The sequence below is a fragment of the Canis aureus genome, chromosome 23, assembly GCF_053574225.1.
Source record: "Canis aureus isolate CA01 chromosome 23, VMU_Caureus_v.1.0, whole genome shotgun sequence".
Lineage (NCBI taxonomy): Eukaryota > Metazoa > Chordata > Mammalia > Carnivora > Canidae > Canis > Canis aureus.
Window position 1 is genome coordinate 43,855,336 of NC_135633.1, and position 25,251 is coordinate 43,880,586.

The 25,251-nt window shown below is 40.9% G+C and overlaps 1 protein-coding gene across 3 annotated transcripts in view; it reads left to right on the forward strand.

Moving 5' to 3' along the window:
* Positions 1–25,251, forward strand: part of FAT3 (FAT atypical cadherin 3) — a 648,833-nt gene that overhangs the window by 548,555 nt on the left and 75,027 nt on the right. For 2 of the 3 annotated variants that reach the window (XM_077867437.1, XM_077867438.1), the window contains exons 9-13: positions 1,555–1,765; positions 6,498–10,571; positions 14,207–14,403; positions 15,420–15,573; positions 17,836–18,069. In XM_077867437.1, the coding sequence (XP_077723563.1) occupies positions 1,555–1,765; positions 6,498–10,571; positions 14,207–14,403; positions 15,420–15,573; positions 17,836–18,069 (4,870 nt within the window). The remainder of the gene's footprint in view (positions 1–1,554; positions 1,766–6,497; positions 10,572–14,206; positions 14,404–15,419; positions 15,574–17,835; positions 18,070–25,251) is intronic. The other variant, XM_077867439.1, reaches the window with a different exon arrangement.

Here is a 25,251-nt window from a genome sequence, read left to right on the forward strand (position 1 = left end):
TGCCATGCTCCCATACCCTTGGCAGTTTCCAGCTGAGACCCCCTGGGTGGGAAGAGGAGGGGGATCCTTAGAAACCATCAGATCCACCCTCATTGATTTAAGATACTTCTTCAGCACCTACTGTGTACCAAGCACCATTCTGGGTGCTGAGTATACAAAAGAGACAAAGCACCCATACTGAAACAGACCTAGTCTCAATAATCCCAAAATACAGAGTTCTGCTTGGTCCCTGGGTGTGCAGGCCAGTCTACAGGCAGGAAAAGTAAGCACATTCACTGTGTTGCTTTTGCATGAGTTTTATTTAGGGGCAGAAACCTTATGCCAATGACTAACTCCATTCTCACTATTCAAGTCATTTCTGTTCATTCTTAAAAGACTCAAAATTCAGTTTGGTCACCTTGTATCATTTATCATTTCTGTAATTGATTATTTAGAGCAAACATGTCCTTTATGCTGCCTTTCACCAAGCTAAGCCATTTTAGTAATTTTGCTCATTCCTTCTAGGTTCTACTTCTGAAAAGCTCTTTCCCTTTGATGGCTTTCCTCAGTCTATTTTCTCATTTCTCCACATCTCTCTGAAGTTATGAAGTCCGAAATTGAATAAACTCAAAGCACACATTTGATTAGCGCTACATAAAATTATAGCAAAAATCATGTGGTGAGGGCTAAAGAATTGATTACAAGCTTCTGGCATGTGCAAACCAGGGGAAACTTGAAAGCAGTCAGGCAAGTTTGGTTGGTGAAGTCATAAGAAGGGGTCTGGCATTTTAGAAACTAAGATTTGGCATCTTCTCCTTAAAAAGGGCTCTCTCCCCCAGTCCTGGGCCTTTGCCTTTGGTGGCTCTCCTTGCCTGCAACATGCGGCCCACACCACCCTTTTACCAATTCTACTTACTTTTGTTAGCTCTTCCAAGAAGCTGAGTGCCAGGTTAGCTGCTTCTTACCACTCACTCCCGTTTTGGCACTCACCACCAGGCCTTCTCCTAATTTGCTTGTTTCTCTATCCCATACTCACCTGTTGGCATCTGGAGGGCAAGGACCAAATCTGAATCAGTACTTGCACCTCCAGAGTGAAGCATGGACTCAACAAATAATAGGATGGCTGTAAATGTTTACTGAATGAATGAATAGAAAGCAATGCCTGCTTTGCATTTATCAGTTCTTTCACTAAATGTTTTAGTTTCCCCTTCAGAAGAGCGTCCATCCACCACTGCATTAGCAGCTATGTACACAAATGAGGGAGTAGTGGCTGTGGGCAGTGGTGCAGAGCAAAGTGCTGTGTTCATGATGCTCAGGCAGGCAGCTCCACGAACACAAACCGAGCACATACCATACATAGGCTGGTCATAATCCTGAGCAATAAAATGGACATGGCCCTGACTCTCAATTTGTTCACAATTAGTGCCCTCACTCGATAGTAACCTCGTTTACTGAGTACCTACCACATGCCTGGGACTGCATCAAGCACTTTGTGTGAGTTACCTCATTTTCTATTTGCCACAAACATAGCCATGTGAGTTCCTTGCAACTTAAGATCTTGTATTTTGCCTAAAGGTCAGAGATCAGGAGTTTCCTTATCGAAGAAACTTGGCCCGAGTCATTGTGAATGTGGAAGATGCTAATGATCACAGTCCTTATTTTACCAACCCACTGTATGAAGCATCTGTGTTTGAATCGGCTGCTCTGGGATCAGCTGTTCTGCAAGTGACGGCTCTGGACAAAGACAAAGGGGAAAATGCAGAACTCATATATACCATAGAAGCAGGTGAGAGCTGTTGTGCAGATTGCAACCTAATGCATGGCATTTGACCCTCAGTAGTGTTTATCGCCATGTGAAATTCACATAGCTGCTACTGGAACATCTCCAAAAGAATTGTTTGGCCAAGCAACTGCCCTGTTTGTGTGATGATGTTATACAACATGCTTGGCATTCTGGTAATATGTTTTCCATCACTGACCACGAGGAAGGAGTTCCCTTTTATTGTGCTGTTCTTGGAATTTTCTGGAATGGAGGAGAGAGAAGAAATGTGTGGTAAACTCAGGGGCTTTTACCGATGGGTCAACAAGCCATGGCCTCCCAATAAAATAATTAAAGTCTCTCATCTCTTGAGGGCTCACAGGCTAGTCCATGAATTGAATCCTACATGTCTTTGTTTATTTGTTAGTGGGTGAGCTGTGGGCTTCAAAAATGTCTATATCCTACAGTTAGCACAAATTCTCTTCACTGGAGGTGATTCAGAGTAGCCGAGTGGGTGGTAGATATGGAACTGCCTACTTCACCAGACACATGAATATATACAGGCTCATATTTTGTTAAATGTGAAATTTTTTAAATCAATTTTGACATCTCTAAGGCAAGACCATACTTCACTGATGGTTGAAAGATGGACAGGAAGAAAACATTTTCAGCAGAAAAGATGAATGTCCAAGCAAGGGATAGGACTGTGAACCTCAAAATTACAAATAGCCCTTATCTGCTATATTTTCCCTTTACAAATTCTGTCTTTTTTTGAATATTCAAGCCACATATTTCCAAAATGTTCTGCAACATTATATCTGTCATGCATAATGCCAAATGCTGTCTCCTTTTATGCCAGCTCTGGAAAGGCTTCTTTCCCATGATTTAAATGTGGAGCATTTTTGTGAGTGGTTGAATTAAAATATGAATGCTAGAATGACAGTTTTGAACTAAAAAATATTAGTAAAAGAAAAGCCAGCAATCTTCTTTTTTTAAAAAGCCACTGCAATGAATGATCTAAAACTATTTCCTGTATTAAGCACCTACACTTTATAGGAGTCGAATCTAAGCTCTATACAAAAACATAGTAAGATAAAGAAGTGAAACACACTAGTTCATAGCAGCCAGGCACACCAAGCAACTTCACCTGTTTCTTTTCTAGATATTTATGGAATTTTCTTCTGATCTAAAGCCTGACCGGTACTTCTTTTAAAATTCTATTTTGCATCTGTTGTTTTACCGCAGGACATTTTAAGTATTTAATTATATAATCCTTGTTCTTCCAGTTCCACAAATAACGTAGAGAAACTTCTTTTTAAAAACACAGATATTTAAATAACGTCACAGAAAGTGTCACCTGATCCAACAACTCTTTAGACTCTTTCTACAGTTTTTTTTTTCCTAATCTGATATATATTTTTCTTTCCCAGTATTTATCCATGCACCTACATTGTTTCATATCACTGTGACTGTGATCATGTAGGTAGGGAGTTTTATTTCTGTTTTTTTTTATTTAACATTTTCTAAGCATTGTCTATGTTGTCTACTTGCTTTTTGCATTTGTCATTAAGGCTATTACTTACACTCTCCTAGAAAGGCAGATAACTTCTAAACCAATTTGGAGGTTCCAAGGGGTAACACGAGAGCCATTTCCCATCCTGCTGATAAGACCACTTTCCTTATCTTTCAACAGGCACACACTATAGCCCAGTGCTATGGGTAGACAAGGGATTTCATCATTCCTTTAACCACTGACTCAAAATAGAGAGAAAAGTTATTTTCTTAAAATATCTTTTATATAGAAAACTTGAATTTCCAGAAACCTATAGGAATGCTTGGTATCTCAAAAAAAAATCTTTTTTTTTAATTTATTTTTTATTGGTGTTCAATTTACTAACATACAGAATAACCCCCAGCTATTAGAAATGACAAAAAACAATCTTTGATTGTATGTATAAGAAGCTATTGAGGATTTTAGCAGGTGTGCAGTAAGTCACAAGTGGTCATGGGGCTCCTTCATGGACAGACAGACTTCTGCTAGACCAGGACTGCTCCTGGCCAAGCTAGTTCCTTTCCAGATCCTGGTAGGAGAGAAGGAAGACCCAGATGCTGCAACATTTTGAAGCAAATGACAGGTGGTTGTATAAAGTGTACATTTTATGCAGGTTCTCTTACAAACCGCAGATTTTCTCTGCTTACTAGTGGACTATAGAATTCCTATCCCCTGCCTGGCTTCTGAAGTAACTACTGAATTTTATTTGGGCCCAAAGAACTGAGACAGATTTTGAGTGCTTCAGGTCTTATATTTGGTTCAAGTTTCTGTTTGGTGCAACAGCACCTCATGAGTGGCTCTGAAACACAAGAGATGAGGACTAAGAATTGAGTTATGATGGGGGCATATTGGATCCCAAGATGCATATAGAGAACCAAAAGTCTTTTTTTAAATCTATCTCTCCTCTCAATCATTTAATACATACTGTTGAACACCTTCTTTGTGCCAGAACTGTGCTTTGTGCTAGATAAGTAATGATACATAAGATAAGCACAGCTTTTGCTCAGTTGCCAAAAGTCTACAAGAAGCTGAAGAAACAAGGAAACAAGCAGACATTAGTTTCCGAGGATTCAAGTTTAGCAGGAGAGAATAAGCAGGAAGTGGATTCTAAGAAAATGGGCAGGTGGTATGTTGAAGCAGGAAAGAAGCAGAGAGCCCACTTTGACCTCATATACAAGCACAGCACCCCAGAGTCGTGTGACAGCAGGTGAGTGGCTGTGGGACAGCAGGGTTATGAAGTTCTACTCAAGACCAGAAGCTGGCTCCCCTTCATCCTTGCCATGTATAATCTTGCTGGGCATGAAGGAATGTGCTGGGCTTACAGCAAGGGAGGACTTGGCCAGAGACTCCACAGCAGGACTCCACAGCAAGGAACACAGAGGAACATGATTGTGTTGCATTAAACATTTGGGGTTGCATTATGTCTACAATCTACATTTTCCTCCTCGGAGATACTGATGTAAAATGATTCCTGCCTCCTTGAAGGGTCTGTGACTCAAATGTAGGCCTCAAGCTCAATTCCATTATTTATTGAACATTTGCAAGCTTGCTCATGAGATCACTGAACTTCATGTAGTCCTCACAAAGGGCTCATGTTCAGGTGGCAAGGGAAAAAAACCATGCCGACACCAAAGATGACATTGTTAAATACTCACATTTGGGGGCTGGAATCAAATTCTTTACTTCTTTATTATCTTAATTCTTGGGGCACCTGGGAGGCTCAGTTGATTAAGCAGCCAACTCTTGATTTCAGCTCAGATCATGATTTCAGGGTCCTGGGATCAAGCGCTACATTGAGTTCTACATTCAGCAAGAACTCTGCTTGAGGAGTCTCTCTCCCTCTCCCTCTGCCCCTCCCCCCTGATCACACTCTCACTCTCTAAAAAAAATTAATAAATATTTAAATAAGTTAAAAAAATAAGTTAATTGTTTAAAAATAAGCGGATTTTATAGGAACATATTCTCAGGCACAGAAAAGTTTATTGAATAAGTATGTAATAAGAAGTACGTATACAGCTGTATTTGCTGCATATTTCAGGAAACACATGTAAGTGCCTGTCAGTGCAGGAGCTTGTCTTAACAATGACATTTAAACCGTCTCTGTGTCTGACATACTGCAGTACTTCAAACAGAAAGAAAAATGCAGAGATAACTGAATGACCAAGATTTTTAATTTTGTTTTTGAAGAATCTAGACACACAAGCATGTGGAGTATCAAAAAACCTGATGAGAGAAGCAAAAAGCTAATTTAACTAGGTGAAGGACTCTGCTTCACACTGTCCACTACTTTTCAGCCAGATTCTTTACATTCCTCAAGTCTTGTGTTCCCCATTCTTTACTCCTCCCTTATGCTTATCCTCAGCAATCTCAGGTTTCACACCACTGCATGTTTCAGAGGCTTCAGAGGCGAGGCTCTCAACTCCTGGGTTTTTGCTGTTCGCAGCCCTTCCCATTCCAGATACATCAAAGTGGAGTGCCAGTTCCTTGATTTCAAAAGGGTGATATGTCAGGTTTTTGGTTTAAAGTCTGGTTCAGATAGTCAGCAATTCACTACTTCACCAGGAAACTCTGAATGGAATGGTTACAGATTGGAATTACTGCCTTATAATTTTTATTCTAGTTTTATGTCTAGTTTTGTATGTATGTGTCTCTTTTGGGGTGTGAGGGAGTGAACAACACAAAGTTGGTCAGAAAATGTCCTCACAATTTACGGTGCAAACAGTGACGTGGGAAGAATTCTTCAGGCCAGAACAAGACCCCCTCACCTAAGCAGTATTTGGAATGAAGTCTGTTTTGATAGGGTAAAATGTAACAAAGTCTATCTGGGATAATCTGAAATCAAAGGGCTGCAGTATAATAGCTCCTACAACCATCTTCCTTTCTTTTTTATAATCTAGAACACAGAATATGACACTGGTTTAGGTAAAAAGACCATTTTAACAGTGGCATTGTACACAATTCTGTGTTGTTGTGAATGCAGCTTAAGAGGATACTGACCTGAAATTCACAATTTTACTGAAAAACTTACTTCAGTTGCTTTTGAATATCCCTAAAAGAGAAGTCTTTCATTCTATTTCAGAGTGAGATGGAACAAATACAAATAATTGCCTTCTGCTTGCCATGCTGCAGTACAGTAGCCTTTCGATTAAGAATTAATCTTCAAAAGAGGACGTGTAACTCCTGTCCCCATCTATCTCTCTGTTGTAGGGAACACTGGGAACACATTTAAGATTGAACCGGTCCTGGGCATCATCACGGTTTCCAAAGAGCCAGACATGACAACAATGGGTCAGTTTGTTCTGTCAGTAAAAGTCACGGATCAGGGTTCCCCACCAATGTCTGCCACCGCAATTGTGCGCATTTCTGTTACCATGTCTGATAATTCTCACCCCAAGTTCACTCACAAAGACTACCAAGCAGAAGTAAATGAAAATGTTGATATTGGAACATCAGTCATTCTAATCTCTGCCATCAGTCAATCTACCCTCATTTATGAAGTCAAAGATGGAAACATTGATGGGATCTTTACTGTAAATCCATATTCTGGAGTCATCACCACCCGGAAGGCCTTGGATTACGAGCGTACTTCCTCTTATCAGCTAATCGTTCAGGCCACTAACATGGCAGGAATGGCTTCCAATGCCACAGTCAATATTCAGATTGTTGATGAAAATGATAATGCCCCAGTTTTTCTCTTTTCTCAATATTCGGGCAGCCTCAGTGAGGCTGCCCCAGTCAATAGCATTGTCAGGAGCTTGGATAATAGCCCACTGGTCATTCGAGCCACTGATGCTGACAGCAACCGGAATGCTCTGCTAGTCTATCAAATTGTGGAGTCCACAGCCAAGAAGTTCTTCACAGTGGACTCCAGTACAGGTGCAATCAGAACAATTGCCAACTTGGACCATGAAACTATTGCCCATTTCCATTTTCATGTGCATGTGAGAGACAGTGGCAGCCCCCAGCTCACTGCAGAGAGTCCTGTTGAAGTCAACATAGAGGTAACAGATGTGAATGATAACCCACCTGTTTTCACTCAGGCAGTGTTTGAGACCGTCTTACTTCTACCTACCTATGTTGGAGTGGAGGTTCTGAAAGTTAGTGCCACGGATCCTGACTCCGAGGTGCCCCCGGAACTAACATATAGCCTGATGGAAGGCAGCTTGGATCATTTTTTAATGGACTCAAATAGTGGAGTACTCACCATAAAAAACAACAACCTCTCCAAAGATCACTACATGTTGATAGCTAAGGTGTCTGATGGAAAGTTCTATAGTACGTCCATGGTCACCATCCTGGTTAAAGAAGCCATGGATAGTGGCCTCCATTTTACACAAAGCTTTTACTCGACCTCAATCTCAGAGAACAACACTAACATAACCAAAGTCGCTATTGTCAATGCCATTGGAAATCGCCTTAATGAGCCTTTAAAATACAGCATCTTAAACCCAGGAAATAAGTTCAAGATAAAATCTACCTCAGGGGTAATTCAGACCACTGGAGTCCCCTTTGACCGTGAAGAACAAGAGTTATATGAGCTGGTGGTGGAAGCTAGCCGTGAGCTAGACCATCTGCGTGTGGCTAGAGTGGTGGTCAGGGTTAACATTGAAGACATAAATGACAATTCTCCAGTCTTTGTGGGCCTCCCTTACTATGCTGCTGTGCAAGTTGATGCTGAGCCTGGCACTCTGATTTACCAGGTGACAGCCATTGACAAAGATAAAGGTGCAAATGGAGAAGTGACCTACGTCCTACAGGATGACTATGGCCACTTTGAGATTAATCCTAATTCAGGGAACGTTATTTTAAAAGAAGCATTCAACTCTGACTTGTCCAACATTGAGTATGGAGTCACCGTCATAGCCAAAGATGGTGGAAAACCCTCTTTATCCACATCTGTAGAACTTCCCATCACAATTGTCAACAAAGCAATGCCCGTGTTTGATAAGCCCTTTTATACAGCATCCATCAATGAAGACATAAGAATGGACACCCCCATTCTAAGCATCAATGCCACCAGTCCAGAAGGCCAAGGCATCATATATATCATTATAGATGGGGATCTTTATAAACAGTTTAACATTGACTTTGACACTGGGGTCCTAAAAGTCGTTAGTCCTTTGGATTATGAAATTGCCTCTGTTTACAAGTTGACAGTAAGAGCCAGTGATGCCCTTACTGGTGCCAGGGCTGAAGTCACCGTTGACTTGCTGGTTAATGATGTAAATGACAATCCCCCTATTTTCGATCAACCCACATACAATACAACATTATCAGAAGCATCTCTCATTGGGACACCTGTTCTGCAAGTTGTCTCTACTGATGCAGACTCAGAAAATAATAAATTGGTACATTATCAGATTGTCCAGGATACTTATAACAGCACAGATTATTTTCACATAGACAGCGCAAGTGGCTTAATCCTGACAGCACGGATGCTGGACCACGAATCAGTGCAACACTGCATTTTGAAAATCAGAGCAACAGATAATGGCTTCCCATCACTGAGCAGTGAGGTCTTGGTTCATATCTATATCTCGGACATAAATGACAACCCTCCTATTTTTAATCAGCTCATTTATGAATCATATGTGAGCGAATTAGCCCCCCGGGGCCACTTTGTAACTTGCGTTCAAGCCTCTGATGCAGACAGCTCTGATTTTGACCGCTTGGAATATAGCATTTTATCTGGGAATGACCGAACAAGCTTTTTGATGGACAGCAAGAGTGGTATCATCACCCTGTCCAACCACCGGAAGCAACGGATGGAGCCTCTTTACAGTCTCAATGTATCAGTCTCTGATGGGTTGTTCACTAGCACTGCACAGGTGCATATCAGGGTACTTGGGGCTAACCTGTACAGTCCTGCCTTTTCCCAAAGCACCTATGTAGCTGAGGTGAGAGAGAATGCAGCTGCTGGGACAAAAGTAATTCATGTTCGAGCCACGGATGGGGACCCTGGGGCATATGGGCAGATAAGCTACGCCATCATCAATGACTTTGCCAAGGATCGATTCCTCATAGACAACAATGGACAAGTCATCACAACAGAAAGGCTCGACCGGGAAAACCCTCTGGAGGGAGACATTAGTATTTTTTTGAGGGCCCTCGATGGTGGTGGGAGAACGACTTTTTGCACTGTGAGAGTGATCGTTGTGGATGAGAATGACAATGCTCCACAGTTTATGACAGTGGAATACAGAGCCAGTGTCAGGGCAGACGTTGGAAGGGGCCACTTGGTCACTCAGGTTCAAGCCATGGATCCAGATGATGGAGTAAATTCAAGGATTACTTATTCTCTATATAGTGAGGCCTCAGTCTCAGTGGCTGACCTCCTTGAAATCGATCCTGACAATGGCTGGATGGTCACTAAGGGTAATTTTAACCAGCTGAAAAACACAGTGCTATCTTTCTTTGTCAAAGCCGTAGATGGGGGCATTCCAGTAAAGCACTCCCTCATTCCTGTCTATATTCATGTCTTGCCCCCTGAAACACTCTTGCCTTCATTCACCCAGTCTCAGTATTCTTTTACTGTTTCAGAAGATACAGCGATTGGGAGCACTCTGGACACCCTGAGAATTTTGCCCAGTCAAAATGTCAGGTTCAGCACAGTTAATGGGGAACGGCCAGAAAATAACAAAGGGAGTGTCTTCATTATAGAGCAGGAAACAGGTACAGTTAAGCTCGACAAACGCCTTGATCATGAAGTCAGCCCAGCATTCCACTTTAAAGTAGCAGCCACTATACCCCTGGACAAGGTAGACATTGTGTTTACTGTGGATGTGGATATCAAGGTACTGGACCTGAATGACAACAAGCCAGTCTTTGAAACTTCCAGCTATGAGACAATCATAATGGAAGGGATGCCTATTGGCACCAAACTCACACAGGTGAGAGCCATCGACATGGACTGGGGAGCCAATGGGCAAGTCACTTACTCCCTGCACTCGGATTCTCAGCCTGAAAAGGTAATGGAAGCCTTTAATATTGACAGCAACACAGGCTGGATCAGTACCTTAAAGGACCTGGATCACGAGACAGATCCCACCTTCACCTTCTCTGTGGTGGCCTCCGACCTCGGAGAGGCCTTTTCTCTTTCATCCACGGCTTTGGTATCTGTCAAAGTGACGGATATAAATGACAATGCACCAGTCTTTGCCCACGAGGTTTACCGAGGGAATGTGAAGGAGAGCGATCCTCCTGGCGAGGTGGTAGCCGTCCTCAGCACCTGGGACAGAGACACTTCTGACATTAATCGCCAAGTGAGCTACCATATTACGGGTAAGTCAGCCACCTTGGCTTTCACTCTGTGTGCTCTGCTTTCTCAAGAAAGGTGGGAAGTGCCCGGGGGTAAGAATCAGAGAGAAGAAGGGAAATGAGATGGGGGTTGAGAGTAATGAACTCTCTGGGCTGAGTAAAAGATCTCTCGGCACAGTTTTTCCGTTGTTGGTTGTTGCTAACTCAGCCTTAGTTTGGAGTTCATTCGTTTGCCTGTGGCAGGTTACCAAGATTGGTACCCAGTCCTTGAGCCACTTTACTATTTAAAAAGGAGGCCAGCCAACTATCTCAGTTAAAGAAATTAATATAACAGCTTTTTTGCAGGAAGGGGCATATATTTTTAACTACATTCCTATTTCTTATATTGGTAAGAAAAACAAATCACTGATCCCAGTAAGCTTCACTTACTAGTTTTGCCTGGTAGTGAGAAGTCCTCCTATGCATGCACATGTACACACCTATACAAATTAAAGGGCATGGGAGGGGGGTGCCTGGGTGGCTCAGTCAGTTAACCATCCGACTTGATTTTAGCTCAGATCATTTTCCCAGGGTGGTGAGATCGAGCCCCACATCAGCTTCCATGCTCAGTATGAGTCTGCTTGAGATTTTCTCTCTGCCCCACCCACGTGGTCTATAAATAAATAATTAATTAATTAATTAATTAAATAAAATCTTAAAAACAAATTAAAGGTCAGGGTTTGACCTTTTGCTAAAAATCTTAAGTTGTGATTCTGAACCAGTTTTCTTGGATCCCTTTTCATCTTTCCAAATAGTAAGTAGTGGTTCAGTGGAAAAAGCCAAAATAGACAACAAATGAGATCACCCAGAGTGGACAAAACGATATCATCATTGCTCTAAGGGGCAGAGGGTTTCATGTTGGTGTCACTGATCAGAGGTAGCTTCCTGGGGGTGACTGGCTTTAAACTACAAGTGGGAAGGTTGGTGGCTTAGGAGCAGGCTTCCTAAAAACTAAGGGTTTTAAAGCTAATATTTTGATGTTGTGACATTCAAAGGTGGAACATAAGCAAAGTGCCAAAAGATTTTAAAGAATCCATCAATACTTGTAGTCAGGTGGCTTCCCTTTAGAAAAACTACATTATTCAAAGTGAAAAATGAATTAATTAGAATGCCCTCAGGACACAGAATCTGCTTAAGTACGTTAGTGGGAAAGTTAATTAATCACCGCAGAATAAGATCCACAGGAGAGCATATGTGTCAGTGCTTAGGAGTGCCACTCTTCTACATCTCTCCTCTCTTTTTTCTTTACAGAACTGTTTTCTTGATGGTGTTTTCTGTTTAAACTCTGTATGCATTTGTGCTTTATCTGATGCCTTCTTTCTTTTTCATTAAAATGTATATTTCTGCAGAAAAGACGTGAGCAATAGTGGGAAGGGAAGAAAAGTGAGTAAAACATCACTTACATTTATTTGCATTCAGTTTCAGACAAAAAGCTTTTCATATATTCTGAGGGATACTTTTCCATTGTAAAGAGTTGCTGAATTTTCAGCTTTAATTATTTATACTTTGTCTCTGAATTGTCAATGGATGATTTAAAGGGACCATCCCATCAACTTTACCAAAGTAATGAGAACAGAGTAGCTTAAAGCTACTGTTACTATTAGCAGTGCCAACCACCAACTGATTTTAATTAGATTTAACTTTTGCTCTTGATGTAACACAACTTGGCTGTGCTGCCGCAGTTTAACAAAGGACCATTAATCATTTTATTTAACAAAAGAGGTGGGCCTGCACTGAGAACATTTAATGGAGAGGTTAAATTTGTGCATGCTAAAGTAATATTCAACTAAAGCATAATTGAATCCTAGCCAGTGGTGGAGGAAAATGATATCCCAGGGAGGACCCTGAGTCTCACCAGAGCAGGTTTCTCAACCTCCACACTGTTGACATCTGGGACTGGGTGAGTCTTTGTATTGTTGGCCATGTTGTGCATTGTAGGATGACTGGCAACATCTCTGGCCTCTACCCAAGAGACTCCAGGAGCACCACCACCACCACCACCCCCCCACCCCGTGATGTGACATTCAAAAATATCTCAAAATGTTGACAGAGGTCCCAGTGTGGGGGGTGATGCATGGCTACTCCCAGCTAAGACCACTGCCCTAGAGAAATGTGCAGCCCTCATCATTTCTTCACTGTCTGCCCACTAGGGTCCATTTATCCCATGACTGTCCCTGACTTTGAAGACCCCTGGACCGGCCCCACCCCCATGCCTTAGAATTGCAAGTGTAAACTGGCACTAAAATTTCTCTACTGGGGTGCCTGGGTGACTCAGTGGTTGAGTGTCTGCCTTTGGCTCAGGTCGTGATCCTGGAGTCCTGGGACCAGGTCCCACATTGGGCTCCCCTCATGGAACCTGCTTCTCCCTCTGCCTGTGTCTCTGCCTTTCTCTGTCATGAATAAATAAATAAAATCTTTTTAAAAATTAAAATAAATAAATAGAATAAAATAAAATTCCTCTACTTCCCCCTCAATCCCTCTGGTGGGACCAGAGTCTTTGCCTTATGCTCTTTTAAAGATTCCTTCTAGGAAGTTGAGGTGACTCCATCTTTTCAACAGTATGCAGTAGGCTTTCCTTATTCATTTGCTCATTGTTGGTCTTCCCCACTAGAATGTGAGCTCCACCATGGGGGAGTGGGGATTTTTGTCAATTTTGTCTGCTACTGCAGCCCTACTGCCTAGAATAGTGCCTTCCCCAGAGCAGGTGATAGATACTTATTGAATGCCCAATGGAACGATGAGGATCTAACCAGATTCTGGGCTTCTTGCCAGTTGTCTTGTCCAGTCTTCCTCCATGTCTGAGGTGATATCGTTTCCCTCTTCAGGATGAAGTCAATGCAGCTTTCTTCTGTGCTCCTCTTCCCACCTTGTCCTCATAGCTTTTGTCTCGGTGGAATGTACTGATATGGGCAAGTAATATTGCTGGGACCATTGTCGGTGGTTTCATATCATAAAAAGCTGTTCCACTTCATCTCTTCTTCTTTTCCTCTGCTATCACCGGCTTCTCTCTGATAAATTTCATCTAATTGCAGTGATTATCTTTGAACTGCTCCCTCTCATGACCCCTCGTTAGGGCTATTTAATACTAATGGGTCTTCTTCTGTCACGCAAACTTTTCTCCCCCAAACCCCAGTGCGTGTAAGACCAGCACAGCTGTATGAGAAAGCCATCATTAAAAGATTCCTTAATAGAACTCACTGCCTTCCCTTGATTGCATAATCAACAGCTAATGAAATTGTCTTGGTAACAAGAGCTATAGTGTACTACATCCTCTCTTGAGACAAAGTGGAAAGACAATTGTATCATCCCGGGAAGAGGATTGATTGTTCACAGTTTGAATTTGATTGTCCTTCAGGGGCACTAAACAAGAGATCATCTCCAGCTTCTCTAAGTGCATTTTATTCTCGGAAAGTTACTGTTTTACGTTCCTCAGAAGCCAAGCATATAAATATCATGCTTTGTTGCAAGAGAATCAGAAGAAAGTGACTGTCAATTTTTTTTTCAGTTTTGTAAATGATACAGTCAGAGGGGCAGCTGGGTGACCCCACATAGGCTTCTCCCCGGAGGTGTAGATCAAAGCCTTTCATTGCACATCTTCAAAAATGCTTTTTTCACTACAGGAGGGAACCCCCGAGGAAGGTTTGCCCTGGGCCTGGTGCAGAGTGAGTGGAAGGTCTATGTGAAGAGACCTTTAGATAGAGAAGAACAAGACATTTACTTCCTCAATATCACTGCCACCGATGGGCTTTTTGTCACACAGGCCATGGTGGAAGTGACTGTTAGTGATGTGAATGACAATAACCCAGTGTGCGATCAGGTGAGATTTGCGGATATATCTCGGATGTATTGCTGCTTTTTACTCTGCCTTTCTAAAATTAAATCAAAACCCATTTCATTTTTCGCCTAAGGGCCAGGCTACTTTCTTCTCTTAACTCCTTAAGTTAGTGAGCTCCAGTTGGATGCAAGAGGATAGGAAAAAGCATAGGTAGCAAGTTCAGGTACCTAATTTTGCCCACCCACCCCCCCAAAAAAAACAAAAACAAAACCATAAGTCTTAAAATTAAATAGTGTTTAAGGAATCATACAGGGCCTTAGGACTTACTCTGTCGAAATCACTGATTTCATGAAAGAAAAATGGACCACTTATAAGCATAAGTGTACACAGCTGCTTAGTGGCAATATTGGTAATGAACCCAGATCTCTGAGCTCCTCACAGAGTAGCTTGTCCATCACAATACAAAACATAATAGCCAGTAAAAGGTGCAAGTATCAAATTTTATTTTCACCCTTATTGAAATTAAATCACTGTTAATTTACCTTTTCCTTACCATGTGGACCAAAAGACAATATTTGTATTCTATAGCTTGAAAAAGTCTTGCAAATGAATTTAATCCATCATACTAATGCCAGATGTGAGTAGTGACTCTTTAAGAATGGAAATATTTCAAGTAGTCAGTCATGCTTAAGAGAAAAGAGGATCATGGTCAACATGTGATGTGTGTCATGGTTCCACAGGGGTGGGACTTTTGTCTGTTTTCTTCACCATTATACTCCTGGCGTCAAAGTAGTACCTACCATGTAGAGGGACTCAATCAGTATTCGTTGAATGAATGAGATTGGCTGGGAGGTAAAGCAGGGCAAAAGACATACCATGTGTCATCATCTATCATAAGACTGTTCTGTGGTGAAGGGAAAAATAGCCAAAGCTAAAATACATGAATGCTATTTTTTTTTTTACATGGATGCTATTTTAAAGAAATCATTTGTAATGAGAAATGTGGCATCAGCCTCACAAATACTAAGGACTTAATTACCTTTCTTTACCTTTGCCAGGTTGCATATACAGCATTATTTCCCGAAGACATTCCATCAAATAAAATCATCCTGAAAGTCAGTGCCAAGGATGCTGACATTGGATCCAATGGAGATATTCGATACTCACTCTATGGATCTGGAAACGCTGAATTTTTTCTAGATCCAGAAAGTGGTAAGGTGGAATGTAATTTTTGGGCAAATGCCATTGTTAATCCGTGAGAGAAGTTAAACTCTCACATGGTCTCATCACCAGTGGGTAGGTAGTGTACAAGATCCTTGATATATGCCCTGCTCTTTAGGATTCAAAGAAATACTAGTTGTACATGATGTCTGAAGATGGGTTCTCTGGACCACACAAACTGTATTTGGTTTACAAAATTTGCCCTGACTTTACTTAAATTTATTAGCATCAAGTAATTAGAAGTGTCTATTTGGTTCTCCTGTTTTTCATATCTGTGAGTTAAAGCATCTGCTTTATAAAAGAATATAGAGTTACATCACAAATATAAGTTGCAAACCAGACAGCAATGCATAGTAAGGAGAGTTTTTCTCTTTTGAAATCTTTTTGTGTTCCTTCCCAGTGCTTATTAATACACTTGTATGGTTTTTATTAAATATTCCTGCCTAGTTTCTCCACAATTATAAGCCCTCAGATTAGCTTATATATTCAGGCAAAATCTATAAGGTCAAGGGTTATGTATGCTAAAGGCAGATGTCCCTGTTGAAGGCCAGAGCTAATGGAAAAGACATTTTTTTATGGAGGTAAATTATTTCGGTGTTGTGTACTGAATTTTTAAATGAAATGTAAAGATCGAATAATTTGCATATTTCCAATGTTGTGTTTGGTCCTCATGAATAATAACTAACTATTGAGTCTCTGATGATGGCTCCTCCTGCCCCTCCCCTGTGTCAGCTAGGTCCTACTGGGAAGCACTTAGCCACATAGAAATATCCTACTTGTCTATATAAGCCTAGCAATTATTTATTCAAAAACTAACATTCATTGAGTACCTAGTAGACATAAAAGTACTTTATGGGATTTTTGTGGTAGGCTGCATGATGAGTAAAACAAGCCATGCCCACAAGATATTGTCAGCCAGGGCAGGAGACAGAACAGTAAGCTAATGATGATAATAATAATAGTATAATAGTAAAAGGCAGAAATAAATGAGTGCCCAGGAAGGATATTAGGGGAGTTATATGTGGGCACAGAGGAAAAAGTAGCTAATATTCCAATAAAAGGGGAAGAGGAAATGGTTTCAAAGAAGAGCTGACATTTGAACTGAGGCAGGATTCTAGTAGCCAAAGCGGGGCACTGCAGGCTGTGGTGGCAGCATGAGCAGAGAGCACAGCTCAGCTGAGGAGTGCTGTGTACAGCATTGTCACTGGTGAGAAGAGCTATGGGATGATTTGTGAGAAATGTGGTGGGAGAAAGAACTGTAGGCTGATCATGGAGGATCTTAAACACCCCACTGAAAAACCACTGGAGGTTTCTGAGTAGGAGAATGAAATAGTCCAAGCCATGTTTGAGAACTGGCTGCAGCAAGGAAGCCGTAGAAGGAAATGTTTCAGAAGTATAGATGGCTTGGTCCGAGCAATGTCTACTAATTTTATTTAAGAATGATAATATTTAATGAGTCATGCTTTTCACCAAATTGCATTTATTCACATCTGTCACTGTGCCTATTGCCACTGAAACTGGAACAGCAACCACAAAATCTCCACAGGCGCTGACACCCAGCACCAGTATAACTGTTCTGGTGGTTAAAATACAGACATAACTTACCTCTTTACCTTGCTAAATTCCTGCTGATTCAAACTCCTCAAATGTTCCCCCACCAGAATTCTCCCCCAGCAACCATAGGCCCTTCCATAGCCCTGCAAGTCAGGCTTACCCCTACACAATAGGAATCCTTCCAGACCTTGTTCTGCTAAAGCCAGCCTTGTTTTAATTGCTTTCCTCTAAAAGATGGGATGAAAAGATGTTGAGCAGAAAGACTGCCCCTTCTGGGTTTGTGGAATATTGACATGACTGACCATTAGAGAATTAAGAATTCTTGTCCATTCTCCATGCTTTTTCTGAAGATATAGCAGAAATCCAGAGACACACATAGCTTGTCTCCAGAGCAGTTCTCAAGAGGTTTCAAGGGATATGAAGATTTCCAAGGTGATAAAAGAAGGAAATTCTGATACCAAAGGTATCATAGTGGGATTAATTAATTTGAAAGCTACACAGTCCATTTGTTGTTGCATGCAGAATCCCATAAACTTTTCCCCGCTGAAATTAAAATTGAATTTGCTCTGGTTTTCAAAGTATGAGACACTTGAGCCAAATGTCATTGGCCCTTCCTGTGTTGGGGATTCTTTATATACTTGATTCTCTGCTCCTCTAAGAAAGATGGTTTTTGAAAAGCCAGACCATTTATTTTCACAGGTGAGTTAAAGACCTTGGCTCTTTTGGACCGAGAAAGGGTCCCTATGTACAGCCTGATTGCCAGGGCCACTGACGGAGGTGGCAGGTTCTGCCAATCTGACATCCATCTGATCCTGGAGGACGTGAATGATAATCCCCCTGTGTTTTCTTCCGACCACTACAATACCTGTGTCTATGAGAACACAGCCACCAAGGCTCTGTTGACCAGAGTTCAAGCCGTGGATCCTGACGTTGGTAAGTCAATTGCATGGGTGAGATGCCCCCATGTTTCTTGCACCTGACATATCTTCAGACACTACCTATCCTTTCGTTTCACCAGCCCACCTTGGTTCCTTAGCCATGAGAACACATACATTAAACCAACAACCATGTGTCAGCTCTTCCACTCTTCCATGTGTGAGAGAACTCCACAAGGTGTCCTCCTTCCTCTTTCTAGGGTTAAAGAAGCTATCCTATGAGTTTCTTTCCCTTTTAATAAAGAGTTTGGGGTTTGTTTGTTCTTTTTTAAACTTTAGAAATAAAAGCTTTTTTACTTGTCCATTCCTCCTGAACATAGTTAAAATCCTGTGTCGTGTAGCAGGGAGAATTCATTTCCATTTCTATAAAGAATTGCAGCACATGCTCCAGCTGAAATACGACAATCTCGATTTATGGTAGTGCCCCATAGTGCAAAGAACAATTACTAAATGTGCTGCCAGTCCAATGTCAATTTTTTTTAACTGCCATTTTCCATAGTCTTGGCCACATACATACTGATGTTACTAGGCAGAGTGAGGGTGGTGGAAATAAGAAGGAATTTGAACTAAAAGTTGCTAATAAAGTTTGTGTTCAAATCCACTTTGCATAATGAGATGGTGAGTTAGAAAAGACTGGAGTTAATTGCTAGGTAGTCCTTTTGAGAATGCATAAGTTATCGAGGTGACTGCATGATGGAATGTAAATACAAAAGGGCGTATAGACGGCCTCTTGGTTGTGCATTTTAAGAGCTGTAAATCAGAGGACTGGAGAATGATGGGGTGTGTCTGCTATGCTAAACAGACCTTTATATAATTCAGTATCTTATTGCTTAATTCTGAGTTGAAAGAAAAATTATTGGACTAATGGAAAAGTAAATACATGATAATTAGTTGAAAACACACGTAGAGCCCAAGGTCTCTGCATATTTCCCCTTCAAGAAATTAGTGGCTGCTTTAAATTATTGCTTTTCCCTCATTTGCATAATTTTCCAGACTGAGAACCAACCCTTTAGAAGTCTGCATATTATATAAAACTTGGTAAAAAATGGTGAGCAGGAAAAGACTCATTTATTGATTTATAGCTATGGAATTCCTACAGATACTTTTTTTTTCCTTCGTAACTATATTTCACGTTTCTTTTGAAACAAGGCCTTAGAAACCCCCAGGTTCATGTATGTCCCTGAGCTCTGTCCACCACTGTCTTGTACAAATACTCTTTTTTAAAGGAGCATTACAAAACATTCTCTGGATTCCTATTAGCAGACTTTAGGGTGGTGGGGGTGGGGGACAGAAATTATTTGAATAAATCTTTTAATAATTTACATTTGAGGATGTATAATTGAGCCATAGATGAAAATTTAAGATTAATTTTTATTTAAATTAAATTAAATTAAAATCCTAATTCTTTAAAATATAAATTTTTCTACTCACTTTCTTCATGAAGGAATGGGGTCAGTTCTGTGTACCAGAGATTAAAAACAGAAGGGGCCTAATTAGTGCACATGTTGTGGACAATGGAGGGTGGGCAGGATGTTACTGGCCCACAGATGTGGCTTGTGGTGAAGAACATGCAGTTAGCTCATCCTCCTTTTCACTTCTGAGTCAGCTGTCCAGGTTGGGAGTTAGGGAAGAAGAAATGACTACTTGGCCTTTAGCTGGACAGGGATGATAAAATCTTTAAAGGACCAAAACCAGAATAATGATCTCATCAGCACCTGCTTCTGTTCATTTTCACTAATTAGCCAAAGGTTTATGTTCAGAGCTTCAAGAAGACACAGAGGTTGTAAGTGCTGCTCAGATAAAGTACAGTCCCCAGGCCATTGTATCTGCCTCAGAAAAGCTATAGCATAAGATCAGATCCTGGTTTCTTTTCAGTTTTTATACAACTCACTTAGCTATAAAAAAGAAAACTAAGCTAGCAAGGAAGAACAAATGAACACATAAAAATGCAAACTAGGAAATCCAGCCATGTACCGGGCACCATACTCAGGAAGTGAGCGTGATGGTCTTGGCCAGAGCTTGCAGGGGGATTCCAACAGCTGAGACATCAGTCTAAGCTGTCATCAAACCAACATCCTCCAGAATTCCTGGGTGTCAGAGACACCTAAATGGCCTACACCATTTTCATTAGTGGCCCGATCAGAACACTTATTTTCTCAGGAGTACCATTTCTTGGTCTTTCATAAGGGACCACAGAGGAACGTGAGCTGCATACTGAGTTTGCCAGGTTGTTAAGTTGGCAGTTCATCTCAGGGCCAAATTGAACCTCTGGCCTGAAGCTAAGTTTGCACATGCATCATTAAACTGAATCCAGCCCTCTTGTATCTTTAGTTTGGCTTTTATAGTGTTTGAAAAAGTTTGACTTAGCTGTCAATAAAGGTCAAATTTTTATTCAAAATTTCAATTTCTGACATTTTATAAAAACAGTAACAGCCCTCAGAAAACTCCGCAATTTCAGGTACACACTCCCACAGTGGCAGGAGCTGAAGAAGTAGCAGCTGCCTTTTTGATAACAGCTAGCACTCACCAACCCTATTTCCAGCCACCTCGCTTATTTATGTTACTGCCTGACACCTGGGCCCCTTTGGGACAAGGTAAGAGCTTATTTAAAAAAAAAAAAAAAAAAAAAAAAAAAAAAAAAAAACTTTTATTTTGAAAGAATAATAGATACACAGGTAGTTGCAAAAAAAATTTTGCAGAAAGTCACATATACCTTTCACCTAGCACTTTTTCCCAATGCGGACATCTTGCGTCACTGAAATACAGTATCCAATTTGGTGTTTGTGCGCGCGTGTGTGTGTGGTTCTATACAATTTTATCACTTGTTCAACTTCATGTAACCACCATCACAGAGCTCCCTCCTGCCACCCCATCATAGCCACACCAACCTCCTCCTGGCACTTCCTTCCCAATCTCTACCCCCCAACATCCACTAATCTCCATATCTGTAATTTCATATACATTATTTAAAAGAAATTATATAGTTTGTATTTTTGAGATTGGCTTTTTTTACTAAAAAAAAAATCCATCTCAGTGTTCATTCCCTTGAGATTTACCTCAATTGGATTTTGATCCTAGTAAAGAACATGGACTCCATTTTTGTAAATGAGAGGGCTATTTGGTTCATGAAACTTCTTTTGTTAAGCATATTCCTTTACCTGAAGTTATAAATTATATTTCATCACTATTTGGCTACAGTATATACTAAGCCATTATAAATTACAGAGAAAAGACATGGGTATATTCCTGTGAAATCTGATTCCATAACTTCATGAAGTCAAAGCTTATATAAGGACTTGCTAATCTTTCATATCCTGATTTTCTAATTTGAGAAAATATTACTGGTTTTAGCCAAATACCTCTCTTTTATGCAAAATTCATTATTCATAATAAAACCACACTAATGTTGGAGTAACTGCCTAAGTTAGGAACCAAATCAAAACAAAGGAGAGCTGCCTGGGTGGCTCAGTGGTTGATCCTTTGGCTCAGGTCATGATCCTGGGGTCCTAGGATTGAATCCCACATTGGGCTCCCCACAGGGAGCCTGCTTCTCCCTCTGCCTGTGTCTCTGCCTCTCTGTCTGTGTTTCTCATGAATGAATAAGTAAAGTCTTTTAAAAAAACAGAGAAGAGCAAGATAATTTCAACACCCATTTTACAAGCTCTAAAAAATAGCATGGCAACTATCTAGATTTTAGCACTAAAGTCTTAGTCTTCCTGTAAAATGGAAACATCCTCAATCCCATAAGCTAATGACATGACTTTTTGACCTAACATGCTTAAAAATATAGTACTTTGAGGAAAGATTGGGGGTCCTTTGGTTGTACTACGTCTTTGGGGTTAATATCTTACTACTTAGTCTGCCTCTCATAGGTGGGATTTGTGTCCAGCTTCCTAATTTTGAGGGTTTTCTGAGCTAGCAAAGGAAATATGCAATGATGAAGATCAGAGCTAAGGTCTGTGACCATTTTAGGCAAAGTTATATGAAAATAAAATGTAAACGTGCTCTGCAAAATATGTTATAGCTCATGATTTATTGAGAGGGCAATTTCCAGATATTTGAGATGCAAGAGGACATATTTTTCCTCTTACGGACCAGGGACATAAAACAAGGAAATCTTCTAATAAGCCACTCACTTATTCCTTTCCTATGAAAATTTCCTGCAAGGTTTGGAACTTCTTTTAGGAATTTCAGAGAAACTTGAGGGGTTCATAACATGCGTTATAATTATGTTCCATTGAATTTAACAGAAATTTAGTGAGAAAAAAAAAAGAAATTTAGTGAGTAGCTAGGTAGAAGACACTACAGAAGGAACTACAAGATTCTCAAAGATCAGGAATGTGCAGTGACAGACCTCAGGTCATTTGCAGGAATGAAAAACATGAGTCAGGAACACACATACCTTTAACAAAAGGCAGAGCTCCCAGAATGAACAGGATTTCAACAAGCAGAGGTAGGAAGACAGGAACCATGAGGATAAAGTTGTGAAGCTGGGAACATATGGACCCGACTCAATAATTGGGAGAGTATCATGTCATCCAGCATATTGAGAAGTAAATGAGATGAGAAAAGTAGTCTGGGCCCGACTGTGGTGGCTCACACAGGCCAGGGATTATGTGCTTAAACCAATAAGTGGAAAAGAGCCACTGAGCACTTTTGAGAAAAGAACTCATCAATTCTGGGTTTAGGAAATGCTAATCTGATAAAAGGCTCTAAAATGAGGGTGAGGAAAGTTCCAGAAGGGTATTGAAAAAGACTATAAGGGCCAAAATTAGAGTGGTGGCTTTGGGATTTAAAAGGAAGGAGCATGTCCATGTCTAACACCCACTCAACATGACTCCAATGGGGTGGGAGGGAAGGGGACAGGTGGGAGGGGTCAGCCCTGCCCACTAGCACAGTAGCAGAAGCCATGGCTGGACCTCTTAGCCAAGCCATATCAGTGCACCCACAGCTGTCACAGCCCAGCCATATAGTCCCACAAGGGGGACATCCCTAGAGTGCCTGGTCCTGGGCACCAGCAGGAGCCCTCTACATAAGGCCACTCCTTCAAGCGTGGGAGACACAGCTGATCCACCTAACATAAAAACAAACACAGAGAGGAGCACCTGGATGCCTGAGTCAGTTAAGTGTCTGCCTTCTGCTCAAGTCATGGTCCTGGGGTCCTAGGATCACACCCTGCATCGGACTCCCTGATCAGCAGGGAGTCTGCATCTCTCTCTTTCTTGATCTCCCCCCCTCCCTCAGCTCATGTTGTTTCTCTCAAATACATAAATAAAATCTTTAAAAAAAAGAAAACAAAGAACAAGACAAAATGAGATGGCAGGGAATATGTTCCAAATGAAAAAATAAAACAAAGATTCAGAATTAAAAGAAACAGATAAGCAATCTACCTGATAAAGAGTTCAAAATAGTGGCCAAAAAATCCTCACTGGACTGAAGAGTCCAGAAAGGATGAAGACAGTGTGAACTTTAACAAAGAAATAGAAAATATAAAAAAGAACCAATCATAGTTGAAGGATACAATAACTGAAATGAAAAATACTCTAGAAGGAATCAACAGCAGATTGGATGATGAACGGATCAGTGAGCTACAAGACAGGGTAATGGAAAATACCCAAGCTGGACAGACAGAAAGAAAAAAAAGAATTTTAAAAGAATGAGCATAGTTTTAAGCAATCTCTGGGACAACATCAAGCATACTAACATTTGCATTACAGGAGACTCAAAAGGAGAAGAGAAAGAGAAAGGGGTAGAAAACTGATTTGAAGCAATAATAGCTGAAAATGTCTATAACTGAGGAAAAGAAACAGACATCCAGGTCCAGGAGGCACAGAAAACCCCCAACAAGATGAACCCAAAGAAATCCACACCATGACATATAATAATTAAAATGTGCAAGGAGTTTGCTCCAAGTGCCAGAAGAAACATGAGAGGAAGTCACCAAGAAATGAGGAAGATAAATGCCTCACCCACTGAGGGCTCTGCAGGCATTACATTACTGAGTGGGTACAATTGGTAGAGTGAATTAATAGAAAATACAGAAATTGTTTCTCAGCATCTTCCAGAATGATGCCTTTCACTCTAAAGTTAATAGTTAGGTCCTCATATTAACCTCATATTAGAGAACAGGAAATAGAGAAAAGTGATCTTGTGGGAAAACTTTCCAATTTTTACTCAAATGTTTGTATTTCCATAGCCCTCAGATTTCTTAATTTTGCACTGCCATTCACTGTGATAATGTAAACTTGCTGTCCATGTTGGGGGTTTATTTTCTGAATATTTAATGAGGGAGTTGGTATCATGACTTCTGTACTGTGCTGTGCTCTCATGGAGCAGATACTAGAATAAACTTGGGTTTTCGAAGTATCAGTCTTGGCAGAGGAAATAAATGGCTGGCCCAGTATCTTGAAGCATTATTTGCTCTGAGAGGATAGCTCCTTATGAAGGAGCAGATTATTTATCTGAGAGTAATGTTCATAAAAATAACCCATGAGAGCTATTAAACAGAGGTCTTTCAGACCAAACTACATTAAATGAATCTCTCCAGTTGTTTTTTTTTTTTTTTTTATCTCTTCTGACTCATCCTAGCTTTGTGCATATGCCCCTTATTGAGAACCATGAAAAGGGACTTGGGAAGCAAAGTGAAGAGAGGAGATAAGTTCTCAGCAAAGTGTTATGGATTAGGTACTAGAACCATGACAGAAATGCATGCTGAGAACTCTGGGTTAGTGGTTTCCTGCATCTTTATGGGACAAACTCCAAGGGAGTGTCATTCACACCAATCTATAAGGATCTCACTGCATGCTCACATGGCATTTCCTTGGTATGTGCAGTAGAGAGAGAAACAATATTCTGTTTTCCTCTTCTTATAGACCATGAATCTTAGATTAGGACCCCATCCTTATGACCTCATTTAACTTAATATCTCCTAAAAGCCCCATCTCAGATCCCTGGGTGGGTAAGGGGTGTAGCTAGCGCCTGCCTTCAGCCCAGGGCATGATCCTGGAGTCCCGAGATTGAGTCCCACTTTGGGCTCCCTGCATGGAGCCTGCTTCTCCCTCTGCCTTGTCTCTGCCTCTCTTTCTGTCTGTGTGTCTCTCATGAATGAATGAATAAAATCTTTGAAAATAAAAAAAATTAAAAAATAAGCCCCATCTCCAAATACAGTCACATCAGGATT